Source organism: Heterocephalus glaber, unplaced genomic scaffold (assembly GCF_053883595.1).
Source record: "Heterocephalus glaber isolate CG9 unplaced genomic scaffold, H.glaber_assembly_v1.0 deba00001472, whole genome shotgun sequence".
NCBI classification, from domain to species: Eukaryota; Metazoa; Chordata; class Mammalia; order Rodentia; family Bathyergidae; genus Heterocephalus; species Heterocephalus glaber.
In genome coordinates, this window is record NW_028258315.1 from 65,304,481 (window position 1) to 65,326,928 (window position 22,448).

A 22,448-nucleotide genomic window follows, 5' to 3' on the forward strand; every position below is an offset into this window, starting at 1 on the left:
TGCAATGTTTAAACTTGTATGTCTGATTCATTTCACTTATGATTATGGTCTTGAGGTGCATCCGTTTTTTCTACAAATTACTCGTTTATCTTTCTTTTTGGCAGAGGAGTACTCCATGGTTGCATGATAATTGTTGATATATGTTGTCTGACAATTTGACTGTGATCCCAAATATATTTATTGCTTAATGTGGTTATTTTCATGATCATAGAAATTATACTTTGAGTACTGCAAACCACCTGCAGATGATCCCTGCTTGGGCATGAGTTTTAATTGCTATCTTGTCAGTGGAGCCAGGACCTTAGCATAGAATATATTTTGTACATGTTTGTAGTACATAATGATCATGTTCCTTGTAGGTACTCAATACACAACACACCACGATTCCCTTTTCCAAAAAATCTACCCCTCTTCCCGTCTGTCAGATCCCTTCCCATATGCTAAAGATCTGTTTTGGTACTTCCTATTGTCTATCTTTTATTTTGTTCTTTATTTATATTTTGGGTTTCTTGTGTAAGAGACACAATGAAATACTTAACCTTATGTGTCTGATTTATTTCAATTACCATTATGGTCTCAAGGTGCATCCATTTCCCTACATATGACTCCAAGTTTATCATTCTTCATGGCAGAGTAATTCTTCATTGTTGTTTAAATACCACATTTTCTTAATGTATTTATTTGTTGATGGACATCTAGTCCACTTCCATGATTTAGCTATTGTGAATTGTGCTGCTATAAACATGGGTATGCATGTGTCACTATAATATGATGTATTTAACTCTTTCAAAGAGTTAAACCTAGAAGGGTAATAGCTAGGTTGAATGAAACTGGTAGTTTTAATTTTTTGAGGAATCTCCATGCTGATCTCCATACTGTTTGCATTAGTTCACCTTCCCACCAACAATGTAGAAGGGTTACTTTTTGCCCTGCAGCTTTGCCAGCATTTGTTGTTACTTGATTTCTTGATGATATTCATTCTTTCTGGAGTAAGATGGAATCTCATTGTTGCTTTGTAATTTGCATTTCTCTAATGACCAGTGAAGTTGAACATTTTTTCATGTATCGGCCATTTGTCCTTCTGAGAAGTATCTATTCATTTAGGTTGCCCATTTTTTATCGGGTGTTTTATTTTGGGGCCTCAGAATGAGGTGGATAGAGTCCTAAGAATAAGGTCTGAATTTGGCACCTTATCATAGAGTCTCTGTGGCTCCCTTCCTGAGGAGGAAGGAATCAGTTTTAAGGTTGCCTTCTTTGGACTTAGCTTGGAATTGTCTCTAGTTCCAACATTCTGGAGTTGATCTTGGGTCATTGACTGCTATTGGGCATCTTCTGACAGGATTTTAATTAGAAAGAAAGAGTACCCAAAACCAGATAAAGTAAACAAATTTGTTATTGTAAGGAAAGCTGAAGTCCCCTCTATATCCCATGGTTCTTATGTGGGCTTCTTGGCTGGATCTAGGAATCCAATTAATACAAAAGCTGATTAAGAGAAAAGCATAAAATTTTATTAGTATTATCTGTACATGGGGATCCTCCTAAGAGAGTGAGACAGGTTTACTTAATCATTAAACATAATTTTTGCTAAAACATAACTATTGTTAAAACTACATTTATTAATTCACATCCCACTTATATTTGATTTTCTTGTTTTTAGGTTAAGATCAGAATTTTTATGACCTTAACTCCTGGAGCTAAAAGTTATGTGCCTGGATTATATTTAATGTAATGTCTGTTTTGTTTAGATTAACAATATTTTTATATCAAAATGTACTAAAATTACATAATCTTTAAAAACAGTTGAGTTAATTATTTAATTTATGAGTGCTGTAAGTCAATTTGTACTATATAAACAATAAGCAAAGACATATGTAGATGTACATACTGATACAACATACCATATACACAAGTATATATGTATACATGAAAGTACAGACAAAAATAAAGATCTAAATATACACATTTCCTAAATATCAATTTTTAATTAAGCTGAATCAACCATAGATCACTTAAAAATTCCTTTTAAAATATCTCATTATCAGAGATGGGCAACAAATACTTTTGGCCTTTTTCCCAGAGAATCACTCCCCCTTCAAGTTTGAATTTTAGAAGAAATAGTTTTCAGGTAAGACTGGGAATGAATTTACAGAATGAAAATACAGACAAGTACTGTAAATTTTTACCAAAAAGGAATTTTGAGAGATATATTTGCCTATTAAATGTGTAGGGTTATTACTAAATTGTTCCTTTTCTTAATATAGGAAACTATCATTTCTATTGCCCTGACTTTTGTTTTTTTATAATACCCACAAGCATTCCGAGATAAATATGTGACTAGTTTTTATAGTCTGATCTTTTTTTTTTTTTTGAGATGGGGTTTTGTCATGTAGTTCTTGAATTCACTATGCAGCCCAGGTGGAGATCCTCTTGCTTCATCCTCTCAAGTGCTGGGATTACAGGCATGCACTACTATGCTCAGTCCAAAAGGTTTTGTGACAAGGTCTTCCTGGCTGGCCTTGAATTCACTATGTAGCCCAGGCTGGCCTCAAACTCAGCAGCGATCCTCCTGCCTCATCCTTTCTTCCAAGTGCTGGGATTACAAGTGGGATAGTTCTTAAAGGTGTGTTTCTGACTCAGTTAGCAAGACAAAGACAATTGCTTTTAATTTTCCTAAGAACTGTGTTGTAGCCTGAAGGATTCAATGGTGTGACCTCTCTGTCCAACTGTATTATCTTTAATTTGTTCTTTTATGTCAGGGGTATAAATTTCCATGATATAAACTGGAAATAAAAGAAGATGGAAATAAAAAAAAAGGTCTGTTCTGGATTTAGAACATGTTATTAAAATGTCTTAAATTGTTTTCTTTCTTTCTTTTTTTTTTTTGAATATACAGTTCCATTTCATCTCCAGATAAAGAGTAAAATTAAAAGTTTCTCTAATGTGCTAAATATAAATCAGAGTTTTAAATCAAAGGAATGCCTAAGCAAATGATTTAAAGTATAATAACTATTCATACATGGGAACAAAACAAAGACCAGGGTCTCCACAAAGGGTACAAAAATGCAGTCCTCTCAAAACCCAAGCCACTGTCATCGCCAACCTAAAGAAAGGTTTAGTAGCTGAAAATGGGCTTGTAAACCACATTTCTATCAGCCATATTCTTGAGTTCCAACCTTTTCAGTGTCCTTTTGCTCACAAAGGTCAGGTAACCCCTCTGTTCCCTTAGAGACAGAAAGACCAAAACAGTTGGTAGGATAAAACAAGAAACCAGAAGCTATATATGAGAGAAGAAAATTACAAAGTGGTACCCCAAATTCAAGAGTCATACAAATAATTCAAAAGAGAACTTACTGAGAAAGGAATTCTGGTGGATTTTAAGTTTATTTTAAAGACATGGCAAGATCTGACTGAGAAAAACTGAAGTGCTTTTCCCACCCCTTGTCTTTTCCAAATATAAAGGACTGAGCAAGTCTGTGATACCGTACTGACCAGAATTTCATTGAGAGCTTTTCATTAGCTTTTAAACATTTTGCTATGGGACAGGATAGGTACAGTAACTTACTGCAAACAGAAATTGTGAGTCAGGATGAATCAGAATCAAAAACAAAGCTGAGCAGAGGTCAGTTGTCATAAACCAGGCTGTGTCTTCAGGAATAGTGGTAGCTGGATCTGTGGTAGTGGATCAGTCTGTGGTAGCTGGATCAGAGAAGCCAGGGTCATTCTTGAAGTCACTGCAGAAGTTCTGACACCTATGATCCAAAGTTTATTCTCAGAGACAAACTAGGACAGACTAGAAAGCAAGGGCCTTTTTTTTTTTTTTTTACCACAGGTGGTTAGGGATTATGTACAGTAGTGTCTTCAGTCACCTGAGAAAATATGAGATGCCTGTAGCTACAGATCTGCTAATCTGAGACACCCGGCACCAGCCAAGCTAACGGGTTAAGACGATAAAACCTCTTTGCTGCCTGGAGCCTCTTATTAACACAAATATCCCTGAGTGCTTGGCATGGTCCAATATAGAATTCTGCTTAATATCCTACAGGTCTTGTCTCAGTTTTTGGCTAGCTGCCAAGGCACAGGCCAACACCTATGTCCCCCAGGTGTCACAGACCAGAGAGGATGTCCTCTTTGGACACAAAGCTAAACTCTTAGGATATAAGACAAGATGAGAGGGGAACCTCATCCAGCCTTTTGTTTTAGAGACCCACGGCAAAGTTTTACTTAAATAGACATTGGTGAAGTGGGAACCACAAACCCACTAGTTGGCATAACAGCACCACCTGGGTTGAACAACGGGTTTATACAGTACAGAACTATGTCTTGTTTGTTCCTTTGGTTCATTCCTTTTCACAAATGACTCAGAAAGACAAGAAGAAGGAAAAAGATCAAATAGGATTCTGCAGTAGTCACAAAACACCCGAAATTGCTCTTGCCTTCTAGAAGAAGTTCACAAAATGTTTTCTGCCAGTCTAAAATTTTTTAGAGGGAAAGAGACAAGAGTCCTACCACTGGCCATGAAGTTCCCCACAGCAGAGATTCAGGAGGCTAACCTGTTAAGATATACTACCTGTTGCCAGCAGTTTGTCAGAGGTCCAGGATCTCTGCAGCCCTGGAGCGAGCACTGTGCCAGCCAATGAAGGAGAGCCCATACTGGTGTCAAATTCTGTAGGAGAGAGTTCTTGTATAGGCTTTTTGGCTGGATCTTTGAAACCTAATTAATATAAGAGCTGATTAACAAGGGAAGAGCAGAACAATTTTATTATTTTTGCGTGTACATGGGCCCTTTCCCAAGAGAGAAAAATCCAAAGAAATGTTCAAAGCTCATTTGTGAAGGAATGATAAGACAAATGACTCTCTGGAGTAAGGAAATAAATTCTAGGGATGTTACAAGAAATATATTGAAGGGAGGGATGTAGAAGCTAAGAATTACTTTAGAGTTTCTTTATTCATCTCTGGTGATCACGGCTATTTTCCAGCTTTGGTATGTGAAGGCCATCCTGCCCGAAAGAATCTCCTTATGTTGCTGCATGTAGGTAAAGACAGGGCAAATGGCACTTCTGACAGTGATAGCTCCTCAAGTGATTTCAGCTTGCAATAACCAATATACCAATCTGGCATATTTTGAGATGGTACCTGTTTCAACTCCTTCATTGTTAAGACTTCAAGATCTCCAGAGACTGTTAATTGGGGCTGCAGTAAACCTAAATAAACAAACTCTGAAGTAAACTTTATCTTTCATGAGCTCCTAGCTAGCCTCAGTATATCCTTATAATTCATTCCTTTAGTCCAGATAGCCATTTGTCTCATTTATACAGATGGTAAAGGATGAAGGTAAAGCCTTTCTCTGCCCATTTCAGCTACCCTGGAAATTCCATTTGTAGGCTTTGCTCTGTTGCTGTAAGTCATTTACAAAAGTTTATGTGTACATATGCAGCAGGTAATAAAAACCACAAGCACCTGGGTCTACTGTGTTTCGTACTTGCTTGTTTCAATATCTATTGAGTGCATTTGTATTTTTCTTGCTTTTGCTTCCTCATTATAGGTAGACAGGCTGTGACAGCTCCTGACAACTGGACTTTTAATTCTCTTAGTGACATGATGAAACTGACTGAAAGCCAACACTGTAGCTGCTGTGAAGCTGTCTTTATATATGCTGTGGCTTTGATTTGCATCATTAATAAAATTGAAAGCATGGGAGAGTGTGTGGTGCCAGCCAGACAATCACATATCTTAGTGATATTACTGAACACTGACCTTTTTTAGCCTCTGTTTTGGCCCTTCAGAGTATAGTTTAGTTCTTAAAGTCAGGCCAGCTATGTTTCAATTCCAGAACTGCTACTTTTCATGTGATAGTAGCAAGCAGCTTCACTTCTCTTTGCCTTGGTTTCCCTCTGTAAATGCGGACACAATCATGCCTACCTCATGGGGTTTCTTGTAAGACTGAGACACAATGTAAAGTGCATAATAGGTGCTCAGTACCTATTAGTCATCAAGACTATTATTATTATTACCTCTTGCATTTAATAATTTCATATTATAAATAGACTGTTAGTGATTTTAAAAAGAAAACCCAACAATTGAGCTATCTGTGTTCTATGGTGGAGATATAAAGCATTCTTCCTTATAATGGGAATGTAATGCTCAAGGAATTTTATTAGGAAGAAAAAAAAGCCTTCAAAGTGGTTGGCATTCCTCTTTTCCCCTTTGATCTGATTTTACCAGGAAAAGCAGAAACATAGGCAGCTGAACATACTGACATTTGCTCACATAATATTTCCAGCTCACTTGATTTCTGGAGTATGAGAAACATTCTGAACTTAATAGCTGTTATTGTATTTGTAAATAGAAACATTTGTAGAAACAGTTAATGATTGAATTCTTCATTAAAACATTTAATGTCTGAATTGAATCCTTAAAGAGTCTCATTTTAGTAACACTTAGTAACATTTGGTCTGGTTCTTAAAGAGGTATGGTGTAGAGCAATTGGGAATTCAGGAAAACATAAAGAGAAAAATTAAAACCCTGATTAATCCTTGTAGTGTGGCTGTTAACAGTTTGGTATATTTTCAATAAATGACATATATTTAAAATTTAATTTGGGATTATATGCCTTTTTATGTAGTCTCTTTTTTTTTTGCATTAAATTCTTTTATTGGTACCTTGTAGGTATACAACACAATTACATTTCTCATTGGGAATTGTACCTTTATATAATGCATCTTGGTTCTTATTTTTTCCCCATTCCTAGCAAATTTCCAATGATGAATGTCATTATATTGTATACCTAAAATGTACCAATGATTAGAATGAATAATTGATAATGTAAAATAGGAAGAAAAGGTCCACAGGGGTAGGGGTAGTGGGAGGGGCAGGGGAAAGGAAAAAAGGGAAAGGAAAAAATGATGAGAAATGGAAAAAATGGAAATAAAGTCTTTGAAGGGAGGGTTAGTCTCTTTTTCATTGGCTAACTATCATTAAATGTTCTTTTACCACATGATTTTTAAAATAACTACACGGTATTCTACTATATGGGTATTTTATAACTGACTTAACCTATTGTATAGTTTGGAAAGCAGGGTTATTTCTAGTTTTTCACTGTGGTAAACATTCATGAGACCAAATCTATCCATGATGCAGTGTGTCTCCCCTGTAAGTTGTCCTCCAGGCTTTGGGGTCATTCTTTTAATTATTTTCCAGTGATATCTTGTTTCATTTTCCATTTCTTTGCTCACTGGTGAGAATGATCCTGTTTATCCACTCTCCATATATTTATTAATTACTTGATATTTCTTTGTGAATTGTCTGTGTAGGACTCTTAAATTTGGGTTAGGAAATTGGTCTTTTGTGCAGGGTAAAAGGCATTTATTTGTAAAGGAGTATCAACCCTTTGTCAGTAGTACTCTCTTGTTATAGTTGTTGATCATAGCCAGTTAAGAAATATTTATTGGATAGATGGCTGACAGTATTTGAAAGAAAAGCATTTATTTATTCCCTTGTAAATCACTTTTTTAAAAAACATTTTTCTCCTGTCTTTTTCATCATCTCTATAAATGTGAGTCAGATAATTTAGAGATTATTGAATGAAAGGTGTAGGTAGAATTCTGTATTGTAAGTTTTTAAATAACAGTTATACCTCATTCTGATAAAACTTTGCCTAGGGAATGTAGTTCAGTTAGCTGATATGTATTTAAAATAGCTACTGTGCATAATTGCTTGATTCTGCTTCATTTCTTAATCCCCAGCCGGTATTTGAAATGATAAAAATAATAATTATGATCTATCCAAGAATTAGTTGGTTAACAAGACACCCAATAGATTTTTATGACCCCATAGATACATGTCATATGTGAACACTTGAATTGTCCTCATATTTTTTTTTTTTGAGGGGCTTGGGATTGAACCCAGGAGCTTCTCATTGAGCTACATCTTCAGCCCTTTTTTACTTTTTGTTTTGTTGACTGGGGATCCAACTCGGATCCTTGCGCTTGCGCAGCAGGCGCGAATCCACTGAGCTAAATCCCCGCCCTTACTTTTTATTTTGATAAAGCGTTTTGCTAAGTTGCCCACCAGGCTGAGCTTGATCTTGTGATTCTTCTGCTTCAGACTACCAGAGGGCTGGGATTACAGGCATGTGCCACCACGCCTGGCTTGTCCTTATATTTAAGACCCGCCCCACTGCTCTGCCTCCTGCCACCCTTCAAGGGGACAATTCTAAGAAATAGCTCTTTTGATACCTACCTTTTCCCTGTCTCTTGGAAAGCTACTTCTTGAGGCTCTTTGGGGTTTCTCCTCTTTTGCCTTTGCTCACCACACTTACTGACTCCTCTCATGTGGTCAACTCTGTCGAGAACTTCTCCCTGTCCCTCAGGCCACACCTGAGAAAATCAGTGATATGCATTCTTTCTGGGCTAGCATTCAAATTATTATATTACAGATATTTAAGCCATAGAGCTACAAAAATGAACAAAATAGAGATTATGACATGAAAGAGGAAAGTACCCTTTGGGAATGCAGAAAAGTAAGCAGGCTGTGGCATCGTTAGGGATAAATACTCCAAGGCTTGTTTTACAGTGCTTTAGAAAGGATTGGGACAGGAGAACTTGTGGCCTGGTGTCCTAGGCACTTGTATGCAAAGGCTTCAGAGCAACACTTCCTCACCTTGTTCCACTATCTAAGAGGGTAGAAGAACCATCAACTCAGGCTTTCTTGTATCATTGTGGTACAGAAACTTGAATATGGTCAAATTGAATTGAAGCGAATTACTTGAACCCCTTTGAGCCTCAGTTTCCTCATCTGTATGGACTGTGATGATGGACAAATAAGAGTGGTCACAGTGTCAGAGGAATGGTGTTTGCTACCTGCAGGATTTATGCTGTCCCTTACATGGAAAAAAACATCATTAGCACTGAATCAGTTCTCAGAAGAGAATTAAGAAAGAAAGTCTTCTCAGACACCCAGTCTAGTCCTCTGTTGGTGAGAGGTGTTGCCAGTGTGTGCTCTCTAAAGGTGGGTGGGGCCAGAATGAGCAAACTCTCTCCAGACTCTCAGCAGTGCAGATGTGAAGGAAATGTGGCCTGCTGGGGTCTGGCAGCAAGCCTCTCCTGGGCTCCTACAGGATGGACCCGGCAGTTTATGCAGAACTGTTGAAAGAATCTGGCAACCAGGTTCTTAAGAATGGGAACTTCTCTTTGGCCATCAGAAAGTACGATGAAGCCATCCACATTCTCCTACAGTTATACCAGTGGGGGTAAGTGTTTGGATTTTTCAATTCATTTTTTTTAAGTAAATGAGAACTCTGTTTATGTTTTCTCTCATTTCTTATCACACCACTTTACTTCTGTTTCCTTTCTCCCTCACATCCTATTTATTTTCTCTGCATTGTTGGCTCAGAAATTGAGAGGCAAAAAGTTAATAGAAGAAGGGAAACAGAAAGTGAAACAGAGGACTGTTGATAAACATAACAAGACTTCCTCTTCTGTCTGGTTAGGGTATCAGAATTCCTGGAGTGACTGAACTCAAATTTTCTTATCATTGCTTTCTTGTCATTCCTTTTCCAGGCACTCAGGATTCCTCTCAATTTTCTTGTCCCCTCAGCTTCAGGAAACCTGTTCTCAAGCACTAGTGTCATGCCAGTCTTAAAAATTATTGAGGACCCCAGAGATTATAGGTTTCTCCAGGTTACAGATATTCATATAGTCTGAATCAGAACTTAAAACTGAGAAAAAATTCAAAATATATAATTTATTAAAAATACCAAAAACAGATCCATTATGTTTTTATGAAAAACAGGTATATTTTTCAAAACAAAAAATTCTGTGAAAAGAGTGGTATATTTTTGCAACTCTCATTAATGTCTGTCTCAGGAGAAGACAGTTTCTTTCTTTCACCTGCTTCTGGATTCAGTCTGTTGTAATGTCATATCGTATAATCTCTGGAAAATCCCCCATACTCTTGTGAGGGAATGAGTCTGAAAAGGCACACAATGTCTTAGTATTATTGTTCTGTTAGTTTCCTGTAGCTGCTGTAACAAATTACTACAAACTTAGTGGCTAAAACCAATGCAAATTTATTCTCTTATAATTCTGGAGATTAGAAGTCTAGAGTGAGTCTTATGGGACTAAAATCAGAGCCTGTTAGCCCTGTTAGCAGGGCTACTACTTTGTGGAAAGTCTGAGAGGAGATTCTGTTTCCTTGCCTTTTTCATCTTTGAGTGACTGTTGGTCTTGGGCTTTTGTCCCCTTCTTCCACTTTCAAAGTTCATCATTCCTTTCTCTGCTTCTGTAGTCACGCTGCCTTCTCCCTGTCCTAAGGACTCTTATGAGTGTATCATAATCCAGTATGGCCTCCCATTCCTGAGATCTATAAATTAATCATATCTGCCAAGTCCTATTTGCCATGAAAGGTAACATGATTTGGGGACCACTAATCAGCATACAACTGTGAAAAGATTTTGACTTTGTGGATCGTGTAAATTGTTCTGGTGACCCCAGAGGCTTCCAAGTAACAGTTGGAAACAGTTGTAGTAGGGGAGCAGAGGTTGGCATCTGTGGGGTGAACTCAGCCTAAACTTGTACTGAGAAATGTCACTGAATTACTGAAACATGGCTTTTATCGCCTGTTGCCTGTCATCTTGGTGTCTACACTACAGCATAACTGGCTTGTGCCTGTAGTTTCTGTTGATCTGCCTAATCCTGGTACAGATCAGGACTGTGTCAGAGTTGGGCCTAGAGCTCCTTATTTAGGGAAAAACATTCAATTTTCTAAAGAGGTAGAGTTGCAGAGTGGCTATGGTAATAAACTGACCCCACACTGTGTGAACTCATATCTCAGCTCCTCCTCTTACTACCCGAGTAACCACTAGTGGGGCTTCTGCCTGGACCCTCACATATTACCTTTCCTGACATTGCGCCCTTGTCTATTGCCTGCTACTTGCTTTTCTGCTGTTATCAGCAAACATATGGATCGAAGTGCATGTGATTTTCTGAGCCACTGAGGGACGCAGGATGAGGTGGGGACAACTACAAGCAGGAGTGGTGTCTAAACTGGAGCCAGATTCAGTCCCATCCCATTCTAGAGCAAGAACTCAACCACAGAGCTGATTCTGCTTTGAGGCAAGGAGGCCAACCTTTTGATTACCGTATCAATCAGCCATCCGGTTTTAGGTTGTAAGGTTGCTGGGGGTTGTGCTAAGAAGTAAGGCTATATTATTATGCTCAGGCTGCCATAATAGAATACTGTAGACTGGATGGCTTGAACAATAGGAATTTATTTCTCACAGTTATGAAGGCTGGAAGTTCAAAATCACGGTGCTGGATACTTTGGTTCCTCTGTGAAGGTTCTCTTCCTGGCTTGTAGATGGCTGCCTCCTCCCTGGGTCCTCCTGTGATGGAGAGAGTGCAAAAGTCTCTTATAAGGGCACTAATCCCCTCATGAGGGCCCTATTCAGAACCTTGTTTAAACATAATTACCTCCCAAAAGTCCCATTTCCATATATTGTCGGAGTATTAGGGAGTTTCTACATACAAATTTTGGGGAACACAATTCAGTCCTAGAATGGATATAGCTTCCTGGAGAGAAGGCAGCTCTCATGGGGTTGAGGAAAAATCTCTGGAGAATGGGGTGCCAAGAGCCTCTAGTTGCAACCAACAGTCACTGCAGCTGGGAATGGCAGCCCATGGCAGGGTGTCCAGGAAGGAATCATGGCTACAACTACATTTGTGGTCATGGCTCCTTGCTAATCATCTGCTGCCTGCCCTACTGCTTCCTGTGTGCTTCTGCCTTATCTTTTCACCTAGAGAGACTGATGGGTGGTGAAAGAAACCAAATACATACAGTGTTGAAGGTGGTGGCAATAACTGTTTTTGTTTTTATCTGTATTACTTAACTTTTCTATGATTTGTATTGTCTTCATAATTGAAATATCAAATAAAAAAGAAGTCATAACCCTTGGCTTTCTTGTTTGTGTATCTTATATTCAAGTGGTACCTGAGCTTTTCTCAACACTGTGCTATAAATTTTTAAGATCTTTTTTCTTCTTCCAACTTGGTTTTGGCACTAACCTTGCTAATGTAGTAACTTTGGGCACAGGCAAGATGAGTACTTGGGTGCTATGCTTTAGAGAGCCTTCCCCTCCTGGCTTTATCTTTCCTTGGAGGCAGAAGTCTGTGGGGCTAGAACCTCATTCACTTAGAGCCCTTGGGTCTGCTTCAGTCTACTCTGTGGATACCAGGGCTCTGGAATTTCCTGCCCATAGACCCTGAAGAGACTTCTTGTCTGTAGCCTGTTCTTCTGAGGGTTGGTCATGGAGATGAAGTCATCATGTGTTCTGAGAGGTCCTTCCTGTGGCACTTAAGCAGCAACATGTATGTGGAGTGGTTCACACCCTGTCTGGACTGTGAAGGCTCAGAGGGAACTCCCATCCTCCGTCCTTAAGATCAGCCACCAGTTTTGAAACATATTCTCTAACAATCTTAAAAACATAAGGTATGTGGAAATCAGTGGGAGATGGAACCAAGGTGTTGAGGGCATGTGGGATCAGAAAGTGGAAGAAAAGAATTTGGGAGTGAAAGGGGATAGATTTTTATATAGTAAATGCTCTAGACTTTCTAGGAGGTCTGAAAAGGAAAGATCTAATGGGCATAACTGAGACACTTTCTGTATGAAACCCTCTTCCTGATGGCAGCAGCCAACTCCAGAATGGTGGCCTTCAAGGGTTTTATTTGTATGTGTAGAATGATTGCTTTACAGACCACCATTTTGTCTTTGTTCTTTTCACAGGATTCCCCCGAGGGAATTGGCTGTGCTGTTGTGCAGCAAATCCAATGCATTTTACAGCCTTGGGAAATGGAATGAGGCATTTCTCACTGCCAAGGAATGTCTCCAGTGGGATCCAACCTATGTGAAGGTATGGTAGAGTGGCAGCTGGATGTAGTGGTTGGTGTTTTCTTCCCTCTAACCTGCCTGTTTGCCTCCCTTCTTTATTTTTATTTTTTTATTTTATTAGTACATGCTTACAGTACATGCAGTTTATTATCATCTTGAGGACTGGTTACATGTACATACTACAGCTTTTTTCTTTTTCTTTTTTAAATCCCCTTCCCCTTCCCTCCTCCTCCCTGCCTCCTCCTCCAACTCCCTATCCCATTTTCATCCTTTTTGATATGATTAATCTCAGCTCATGTTATGGCATATAATGTTTACATTAATTGAGGTTATTAGGTTCTTGTACATGGTATATGTTTATTCTACTTATTTCCCCTTCCCCTCTTCCTCCTCCCTCACCCTTGTTCCTTTGGACCACTTCCCTATTGCAAGAGATCCATTCCCTTGTCCCCTTCTATACATCTTTTATTGTTTTTTTGTACCTTGCCTCACTCAAATGAGAGGTACCATATGGTATTTAAGGTTGTGTGTCTGATTTATTTCACTCAACATTATATTTTTCAGGTGCATCCATTTTCCTACAAATGTCTCAAATTTGTCCTTCTTTATAACCAAGTAGTATTCCATTATATATAGATGACGCATTTTCTTTAGCTAGTCATCTATTGATGGGTATACAGGCTGTTTTCAGGACTTAGCTATTATGAGTTATGCTGCTATGAACATTGGTATGCATGCTTCACTGTAGTATGATGTCTTTAGCTCTTTGGGAAAGATAACATAGAAGGGACATAACTGCATCATAAGGAATTTGTCATTTCAGTTCTTTGAGAAATCTTCCTACTAACACTTGAACTCAACTAAACTACTCCAAAAGAATCAGACCCACGTCAAAGTTTCCATAATGGTTTCCATTATAGTGGTACTAGTTTATACTAACAGTGAAGGAGGGTTCCATCTTTACCACAGCCATGGCAGCATTTGTTATTGTTTAATTTCTTAATGATTGCCATTCTTTGCAGAGTAAGATGGATTCTTAGTGCTGTTTTAATTTTCATTTCTCTAATGGCCAGAGATGTTGAACATTTTTCATATATTTGTTGACCTTTTGTATTTCTTCCTCTGTGAAGTGTGTTCATTTCTCTTGCCCATTTCTTGACTGGGTCTTTAATTTTAGGTGGTTTAATTTTTTTTTTGAGTTCTTTGTATAGTCTAGATATTAGTCCTTTGTCTGAGGAGTAGCTCCAAAGTTTTTTCCCATTGTGTAGGTTGTCTCTTCACTCTGCTGATTAATTCTTTTGCTGTACAGATGCTTTTTAGCTTGATATAATCCCACTTGTTGATTCTTACTCTTATTTCTTGTGCAATTGAGGTTCTGTTTAGAAAATCCTTTGTCTTCTAGTGGTTTACCTATTCACTGTTCTAGTAGGCTTAGTGTTTCTGTCCCTATGATTTGCTGAAAGAATTACTGCTGATAACAGCATCAATAGATTTAATCATATAACACTTCTATATGATAGTTCTTGCAGTTACACTTCCCCCCTTTGTCTGTCCTCTCTTCACACTATGACTGTTTATTATTTGTAGTTATTCTGCCATGAGGTAATAGAAGGAGGAGAATGGAAAGTGATTTGATGAGGAGTGTAAGACTCTAAGGGAGGTTTGTAGGGGAGGAGAGTGACAGATGAGAAGGTAACTTTGACGTGGGTCTGGTTCTATTGGAGTACTTTTAGTTGAGTTGAAGTGTTAGTATTGAGAGTTTCAGAGGATATTTATGGGAACAAGGGTGAAATATGGAGGAAGCAGGTTTACTTTGTGATTGAGAAAAGCTATGTGGTTGTCAGAACCCGCTAATAGGGAGGACACTATTAAGTTATAACTTAAACTAGTTAAGATATGAAAGAGCCAAAGGCTTAGGATGAGGAGGATCAAAGGTTAATACTAGAGAAGATAGGAGTGACTGTGAGGAAGCTAAGTATGGGAAATTAAAAACTTGGGAGGGGAAGTTTATGTGTTTGGAAAAAGAATAAGGAAATATGGTAATAGTATTGCTTCAGGGGTTTGAGGTGAGGAAACTAGACAGGGAGCTGAGACAAGGGAGAGAACCTAGACTCCTATTAAATCAGAGCCAATGGAAGAAAAAAACCACACAAAAGTAAAAATCTAATAAACACAAGAAACCATAAAAGAACATAACCCCACATTACTAAGTAAGTCAAGAAACAAACAAAAACTGAAACCTATAAGATATCCAGTGGGTACACAGACTAAATATTCAATTGAGACAGTGCTTAAGTGATTCTCAAGTAGCTTTCTTTGCCGGAGAGCCTGAGTGCTCACATCCCAATAACTCCTCTGATCCTTCCACTAAAATCCTGAAGCTTACTCAGACTTAGGACTTCTTTCCACCAGGTTGCAGTGATTCTTGGAGTCTCATCCAGTCCAAGTTCTTGGGTTAGAAGCTCTTTCTGTCCCTCTTCCTGGGAGCAATGGTGAAATCACCAGGCAGATTCATTAGCACAAAATTGTCCACTGAGTCAGGATTATTCTTATTCAGTCAAATTAGATACAGTGGTAAGAAGCTAATCAGTTACTGTGGTATCTGTCAGGGCAAGTTGACAACATACCATGAGACTCAATTTTGAATCTCCTCTTAGCCTAGAGAAGAAATCCACTGTTATAGTGTAAGGATCATAACAGCTCAAGTGTTGACCCACAGGTAATATGCACTAAATGTGATATCTATGTTTCCTCTAGTGGTGAAAAAAAGCATTCAACTGTAGTTTTATATAATCAGTTATCTGAAACCCAGGGAGCTGGGGACCAAGTAATGTAGGGTGGGGGAGAGTTCTTTTTTAAAAAGTCTTCTGCAATGTGCAATGAGAAGGAAGAAATAGGAGGGAGGACAAAGGATCCTAATGGTGGTAGAGGTATGGTATATATTTAGGGGATAACAGGAAAGACTGGGATAAAATCAGTAGTGAGAAATGGGGATGAGAAAAGATTCTGTGACTAATATAAATATTAGAGAAAAAGTTAAAAAGAGACAAATGAAAAGGGGGAGAAAAAGAAAAGCAAAATAGAGAATAAGAAGTAGGAGAAAGAAGTCAGGTGAAAAGATATGGATAAAAGTAGAAAGAATAAAAAGGGACAAAGGAGAATTCCCTTACCTCCAATAAACTATGTTGGAATAAAAAGGCAAGAGGAAGAGAAAACAAAAAAGGGGAAAATAATAGAATAAAAATGGGAGGAAAATGAACAGGAGGAGGAAAACAGTAAAAAATAAAATAAAGTTTTCTATTGTTTTGGACTTGTGGCTCTTTTCCACAGTCTAGGATTAAGGAGCAGAGCTCAAACAGAAGCAAATCTCTGCTCATGCTGGAAGTCTAAGGTGACAGTCTGCCCCCAGAACAGTGCTGAATGCAGACATCCACCTACAGTGGGAACAGAATGCCAGTGTGACCATCCAATTCTGTGTAACTCAGGCCGAACCTGGTCTCTGACTGCAGGAGCTGAGTCCCTGTTTACCAGCTCCAGCCCCTCAGCAGGACTCCCTGCAGCCAGCTTTCCAACACTAGCTGTCTCGGTTGGCTGCCGTCCCTCATCCACTCTGGGAGCTTGACAGTGTGGTACGTGGCTAGGAGCCAAGGGGCTGGTCTTGGACCCAGGTTCAAATGCTGATCCCTTCCCTACAATGGCCTCCCTGACAGCTCTTGTTCCACAGTTGTGGCAGTGGGCACTGGACCAAGGTCAATCATCAACTGTTGAGTGTGGAAGGCCGCTCTGGAAGCAGTATCTCACATTTTCCTTGCTGGTTCCAATTACCACTGATTCAGTCCCGGTGCAGCTCTTCACACATGCAAAGTTTTTTGTTTCACTTTGTCTTCTGGATAGTGCCAGCCGTTCTTGACTGCGCAGTTTGCAGAACTGTTTTCCGTGATATGTTCTGTTTCTTTTGTATCATTTCATCTTTTTTTCTCTCTTTTTTTCAGTTTTCTCATGGTTTCTGGGCAACCTCCTCTCCCTTTGATCCTCTCCAAGCTACTGTTTTCCAGACTCTAAACAGTGTCTTGGAGAAGCTGCGTTGTTAGCACTCACTGCTCCGCCATTCTTTAAAGTCCTTCCCTTCTTTTAAAATGGTAGGAGTACTTCTCCATTAACACTCTTTGCACTTTAGACAGAGGCCCATAGAGCCTGTGAGCATTATCTGAAGAGTAGCAAAAATAGCGATGGCAAGTGTTGAAGTGTACTTATTGGGGAGAGTTAGAGCTTGGCCTCTTTGCAGATAGAGTACAGTGAGATCCTGGAGGAGTTCATTTTGTTCTGATTTAATTACAGCAAAGTTCATTATCTGTTCATGTTCTTTGTTGTCTGTTTCATTTTAGCAAAGCTTTATATCAGATGTTGCTAGATAGATGACACAATGCCAGTTCTTCAGATAGCGTTTCTTACAGTAGAAATCAGTCCCTTTGGAGGGACCAGGAGGTTTAACAGGCTAAGACCTCTTAAGGTCATTACCAAAGTTCAATAAATAATCATTAGATTTTTTTTTTTTTTTAGGTAAAAGGATTTGAATGTCCATTCTTTAAAGCAGCTTTACATTCTGCTTCAAGGCAGACAAAAGGAGGGGAAACACCCACTCAGGCCCTGAATATTTTGCATTCAAGCTGGGAGAGGAAGAGCATGCAAGTAAAATTAAGAGACTCTAAATTAAATAGCAATCTAGGGTTGTCTGGAGCAACAGATATTAAAATGTCAAATTAGTGGTGTAGACAGTTTGTAGAGAGGCTCCATGATAAAGCAGGAAAAGCATAGGCTTTTCAATTTCATGCTTTTCATGTACTGGTTTTGACAGTCTGGCTGAGTTACCCTTCTCTCTCTAAGCCTTAATTTCCTCAACTGTAAAATGAGGTAATACCTATGCCTCTGAGTTGCTTTAATGATTAAAGAGACATTAGGGAAAGTTGTTATCACTGAGTAAGTAGGAATGACTGCTGGATATAGACACCAGTGAGAGAGGGGTTGGGGAGATTTGACCTAGAGATTACTCTAACCCTGAGGGAGGGGTTTAGGTATTTTAACTTGTAAGTAGGCACTGACCCTTAAACCACTTCTATTGGAAGATAGATGCTTTTTTTTTCTTGAGGTCCTGGAGATCAAACCAGGTCCTCGCACATGCTAAGTACATGCTGTAACACTGAGGCACACCTGCAGCCCAGAGGATGGATTTGGGAGTGCATTCCTGAGAAATTCTTCCTAAAGGCATTTTAGGATGTTCCCATCCTCTAATGGGGATGAGGAGAGTATAGCTGGGATTTGCCCATATACCTATGCTATAGGAGCATAGGTATAGTGTAGCATAGTGACCAGAGCCACTGCTCCCATTCTCACCCAGAGCTTCTGGGTGTCTCTCCTTTTCTGCTTCTCCCCTTCATTGTCCTCTGCTTCCCTCTTTTGGCTCAGTGAATGAAGCCCTTGTAAATTAGACCAAGGAGTGACAGATTAGCAGAACAGTGTATAGATTTTATTTGATGTTCATCTTTATATGACATGGGGACCTTTCTAGAAAAGAATTGATAACCTCAAAGAAGGAGACAGGCCTGAGAGCTTACATTCCATTTTTTTTTTTTGGTACTGGGGATCGAACTTGGGTCCTTGCGCTTGCGCAGCAGGCGGTGAAACCACTGAGCTAAATCCCTGGCCCTTACATTCCATTTTTAACAGAGTAATAAATTGTGGAGACATGACAAGACAAAGGAAAAGGATTTTTAGACTTTTGGGGGCTGCAAACTGTGGTAAGATAAATTTATGGAGAAACACATGGAAGGTAATGATATCTTAGTCATGTTGTGCAGGTCCCTTGGTGGTGACTTTATGTCTTCTTCATGACCAGGAAGCTTCCCCAGAAGAGGGAATTTATGGGAGTCTTCCAGGAGCTCTGCATTTAGTCAGTTAGGCAAACTCCAGAAAGGCTTCTTTTTGCATCTATTGAATCTCACTCAAATGACTTCGTTGACTAGAAATAATCTTTATGCCAAGGTGGAATATTTTGGGATGGTATATTCTGATGCTTTTCACTTCCCTCCAGAATAAAAAATGAAACCTAAAGCTAAGGAAATAAAGAAATGGTAGATTCTATACTAGTTTACCTAGTTGAAAAAACACACACAAATAAAACACAAATACATGTTTTTCTTTGTTTTCTTTTTCTTTTTTTTTGAGAGAGTGTCTCACTACATAGTTCAGGCTGGCCTTGGACACACTGTGTAGCCCAGAGGGGCCTTGAACTTGTGGTGTTCCTCCTGCCTCAGCCTCCCAAGTGCTGGGATTAATGACATGCACCATCATGCCCAACTTTTCTTCCTTTTCTGATGTTACCTGAGGTCTTTAGACTTTCAAATTAAAGTTAAAACAAATCGATAAATAATAAGAAATTCACTGGTAAGTGGAATTAAAAAATTTTTTATTAGTACATGTTTGCAGGACACAATGTTCACATTCTTTGTGGGGCATTGACACATGTATGTAACACATCTCAATTCTTTTTTCATTCCCTCTTCTTCCCTCCCCTCCTTTCTTTCCTCTCTCCCTCTATCTTTAAAGTGCTTGCTTCTTTTATGAAGTCAGTTTGTGAACACTTTCTGCTATTTTAGTCAGAAAATTGATTTGGTAGTGAGAGGAGGGAGAGGCAAGACACAAACTCAACAGTCCAAGGAGGTTTATTAGCAAACCTGATAGGGTCCTCTCTGATCTGGGGTGCAGATGAGAGAAGGTGTTTTCTTATAGACTAGGAGGGGGAAGGTTTAAGGGTTTGGAAGGGGTGGCTGTGGATTCTGAGAAGGCTTCTGGGAGACTTAGCAGGGGAGTTTTGATTCTCTTTCTTGGTATCTGGCTGTTTTGCCCAGGAAACTGAAGGTTAAATAAACAGAGACTTAGATCTCCTAAAATGGTGGGCTTTGGTGAAGTTAGTGGTACTCCTGTCCAGTCTCTATTAGGTAGATTCTTGGTCAAAGTGGGGAAGGCAATTATCATCTTGTTCCCACACTGGATTCCTACAATTTGTATATAGGCAAAAGTAGACCATTTACCTTTATTTGTCATGGTAATCTCTGTACAGAAATTGATTGGAGATGGCTCTTGTATATATTTCATATAATGTGGAACTCAGGAACTATCAATGGTTCTTTTTTATTTTATGAAAAAATAAAACAAAATTTCATAACAAAATAATAAGAGAATAACGATAGTATATTTTATCATTGTCTTTAAAATAGTTACTCAGAGTACAAGGCATCGAAAAAATAGATTCTCTTGTACAAAAAAGCAAAAACAGATAATAGCACAAAACTTTCTTTTCAGTGTACTAAGAGAAACTAGTAGTATAAATGAAAACAATTAACATATATATATTAAAATATTTTTGAAACAGTGGAATAGATAATTTAGAGAATTGCTTGAACTTCTCCCTACTTCCTATTTACCTATCTTCTATTTTGCTCTTTATTTGTAGTTTCTTATGAAACCATGCAATATTTAAGCTTGTGTGTCTGGCTAATTTCATTCATCATTATGTTCTCAAGTTGCATTCATTTAACTTTGAATGCCTCAAATTTATCTTTATGGCAGAGTAGTGCCCATTGTGTATAAATATCACATTTTCCTTATCCATTCATAGGTTGGTGGACATATACACTATTTCCAAGATGTAGCTATTATAAGTTGGGTAGCTGTAAACACAGGTATACATGTATCCCTGTAATATGATGGTTTTTAACTCTTTTGGGAAATATCAGTGCTTTTTGTTATAGGTTTTCCTCCCTTACATGCCCAGTGGAAATTATGTTTATTTTGATTAACACAAAATAAATGAAATTTATTGGTAGGATGGGAACAAGTTCTGTGTTTACAAGGAAATCACATTTTTCCTTAGACACTAGTCATAGGGTTTTTAAAAAAATTCCTCTGTTCTGGTTCAGGTTGTAATGGGAGGAATGAATAATAAACCACACATATAATTGGAACAAGGCCTGCTTCTTTTTCTCTGAATCACATTTCAGATGCTGTGTAACTGATGGACTTGAATGTGATTACATGTTTTCTTGGCAGTTCAAATATCACAGGGAAAGTGTGACCCAGAGTATAATGTAGAAACTCTGTCTCCTTTGCTTGTTAGAAGTCTGTGTTAACAGAGAAGTTAGGCTTCCTTCTAAAGATGAATTTCACCATGCTGCCAATCTTTCTGTTCAGGGACAGGTTAGAGGAGATCAGGGACATTATATTTTTGCTCTTTATTCTCCATCCCAGGGATACTACCGAGCTGGTTATTCCTTGCTGCGGTTACTCCAGCCTTATGAAGCTGCTCGCATGTTTTTTGAGGGTCTGCGACTTCTGCAGAGCAGCGAAGACCAAACCCAGGTTCCTAATTTCCTTGTTGGGATCTTCACGACGATGAGCAGTAAGTTGGACTGGGGGGAAGTTTTTTCTTTCTCAAAGTCCTTGTTACTTTATTTGTATCCTTCCTGGGAGATAATTCCAGGGTGTTTCTTTGGGATGTCTGTAGTTTGAATGGAAAAAGCACTTTGGAACTTTGGATGGCTCATACCTTTGTAAAAATAATGAGCTCCTACTACACAAATGACTTAACCTTTTAAGTTTTCTATGTTGCCATTTGTAGAGATTTCCCTACTTATACTTATGGATTTTTGCTTTCCTGTGATTTTCTTACGTCTTTTTCTAATATGTTATGAAGATATTCTTGTGTTCTATGAAAATAATCTGGAAGGGCCAATAGAGGGTCCTATGAAAGGTGAGAATGGGTGAGAAGCATCACAGCTGTGAGGCTCCTTGCCTGGTACAGCAGTGGTTTTGGTGAGGACTGACACACTCAGCCTTGGAGTGACTCCTAGGGAAGCCTTATGTGTGCTTGCATTAGATCACTACTCTGATGACCTGGTCTGTGAGATGGCTTTGTCAGTGGCCCAGATGTGGCAAAATCAGAAACCTGTAAAGCACAATGTAATATATCCCTTGCCAGTGATGCTACAATCTTAAGTCCTGTAAATATCTAGGCCACTGTTTTCAAATATTATTTGATCAAATTTAAATTGCACTGATTTGAGAATGTGCCATTAATTTATGTTCTGCCACTGAGAGACAGCATTGACTATAAGACATATCTCTGTTTCAAAGATGTTGAAATGTGAAAAATGGCACATGTTAGAATCATTGAAAGATGGTCTTTGGCTTTCAGAAGTGGGGAAATCATTGCTGACAATTGATTCAGTTGTTATCAGTTCAACTAACTGTTCCCATTCCTACTGTGGAGAAGCAGTGTCTGTGGTCTGTGGATGAACCTTACAGATTTAGACAAATTTGGCACATAGAGGAAGTTAGCACAGTAGCAGTCAGTGGGGAGGAGTTAAAGACAGGCATAGCCTTCTTTTTTTGTGCAGTTGGGATTCTGTTCAAAAGTCCTTGCCTATGCTTATGTCTTTAGAAGTTTCATCCATTTTATCTTCCAGCAAGATTCAATCTTCTGTGTGTGGAAAGCCAGTTTCCCCAGAACC

The 22,448-nt window shown here is 38.7% G+C and overlaps 1 protein-coding gene across 4 annotated transcripts in view; it reads left to right on the forward strand.

Moving 5' to 3' along the window:
• The window catches only part of Trank1 (tetratricopeptide repeat and ankyrin repeat containing 1), a 136,192-nt gene that overhangs the window by 20,586 nt on the left and 93,158 nt on the right, over nt 1–22,448 (forward strand). For 3 of the 4 annotated variants that reach the window (XM_004857884.3, XM_013077051.3, XM_087182082.1), the window contains exons 1-3: nt 6,905–9,247; nt 12,778–12,904; nt 21,187–21,337. In XM_004857884.3, the coding sequence (XP_004857941.2) occupies nt 9,117–9,247; nt 12,778–12,904; nt 21,187–21,337 (409 nt within the window). In that variant the 5' untranslated portion in view covers nt 6,905–9,116. Of the gene's footprint in view, nt 1–6,904; nt 9,248–12,777; nt 12,905–21,186; nt 21,338–22,448 lie in introns of those variants that run through there. The other variant, XM_087182083.1, reaches the window with a different exon arrangement.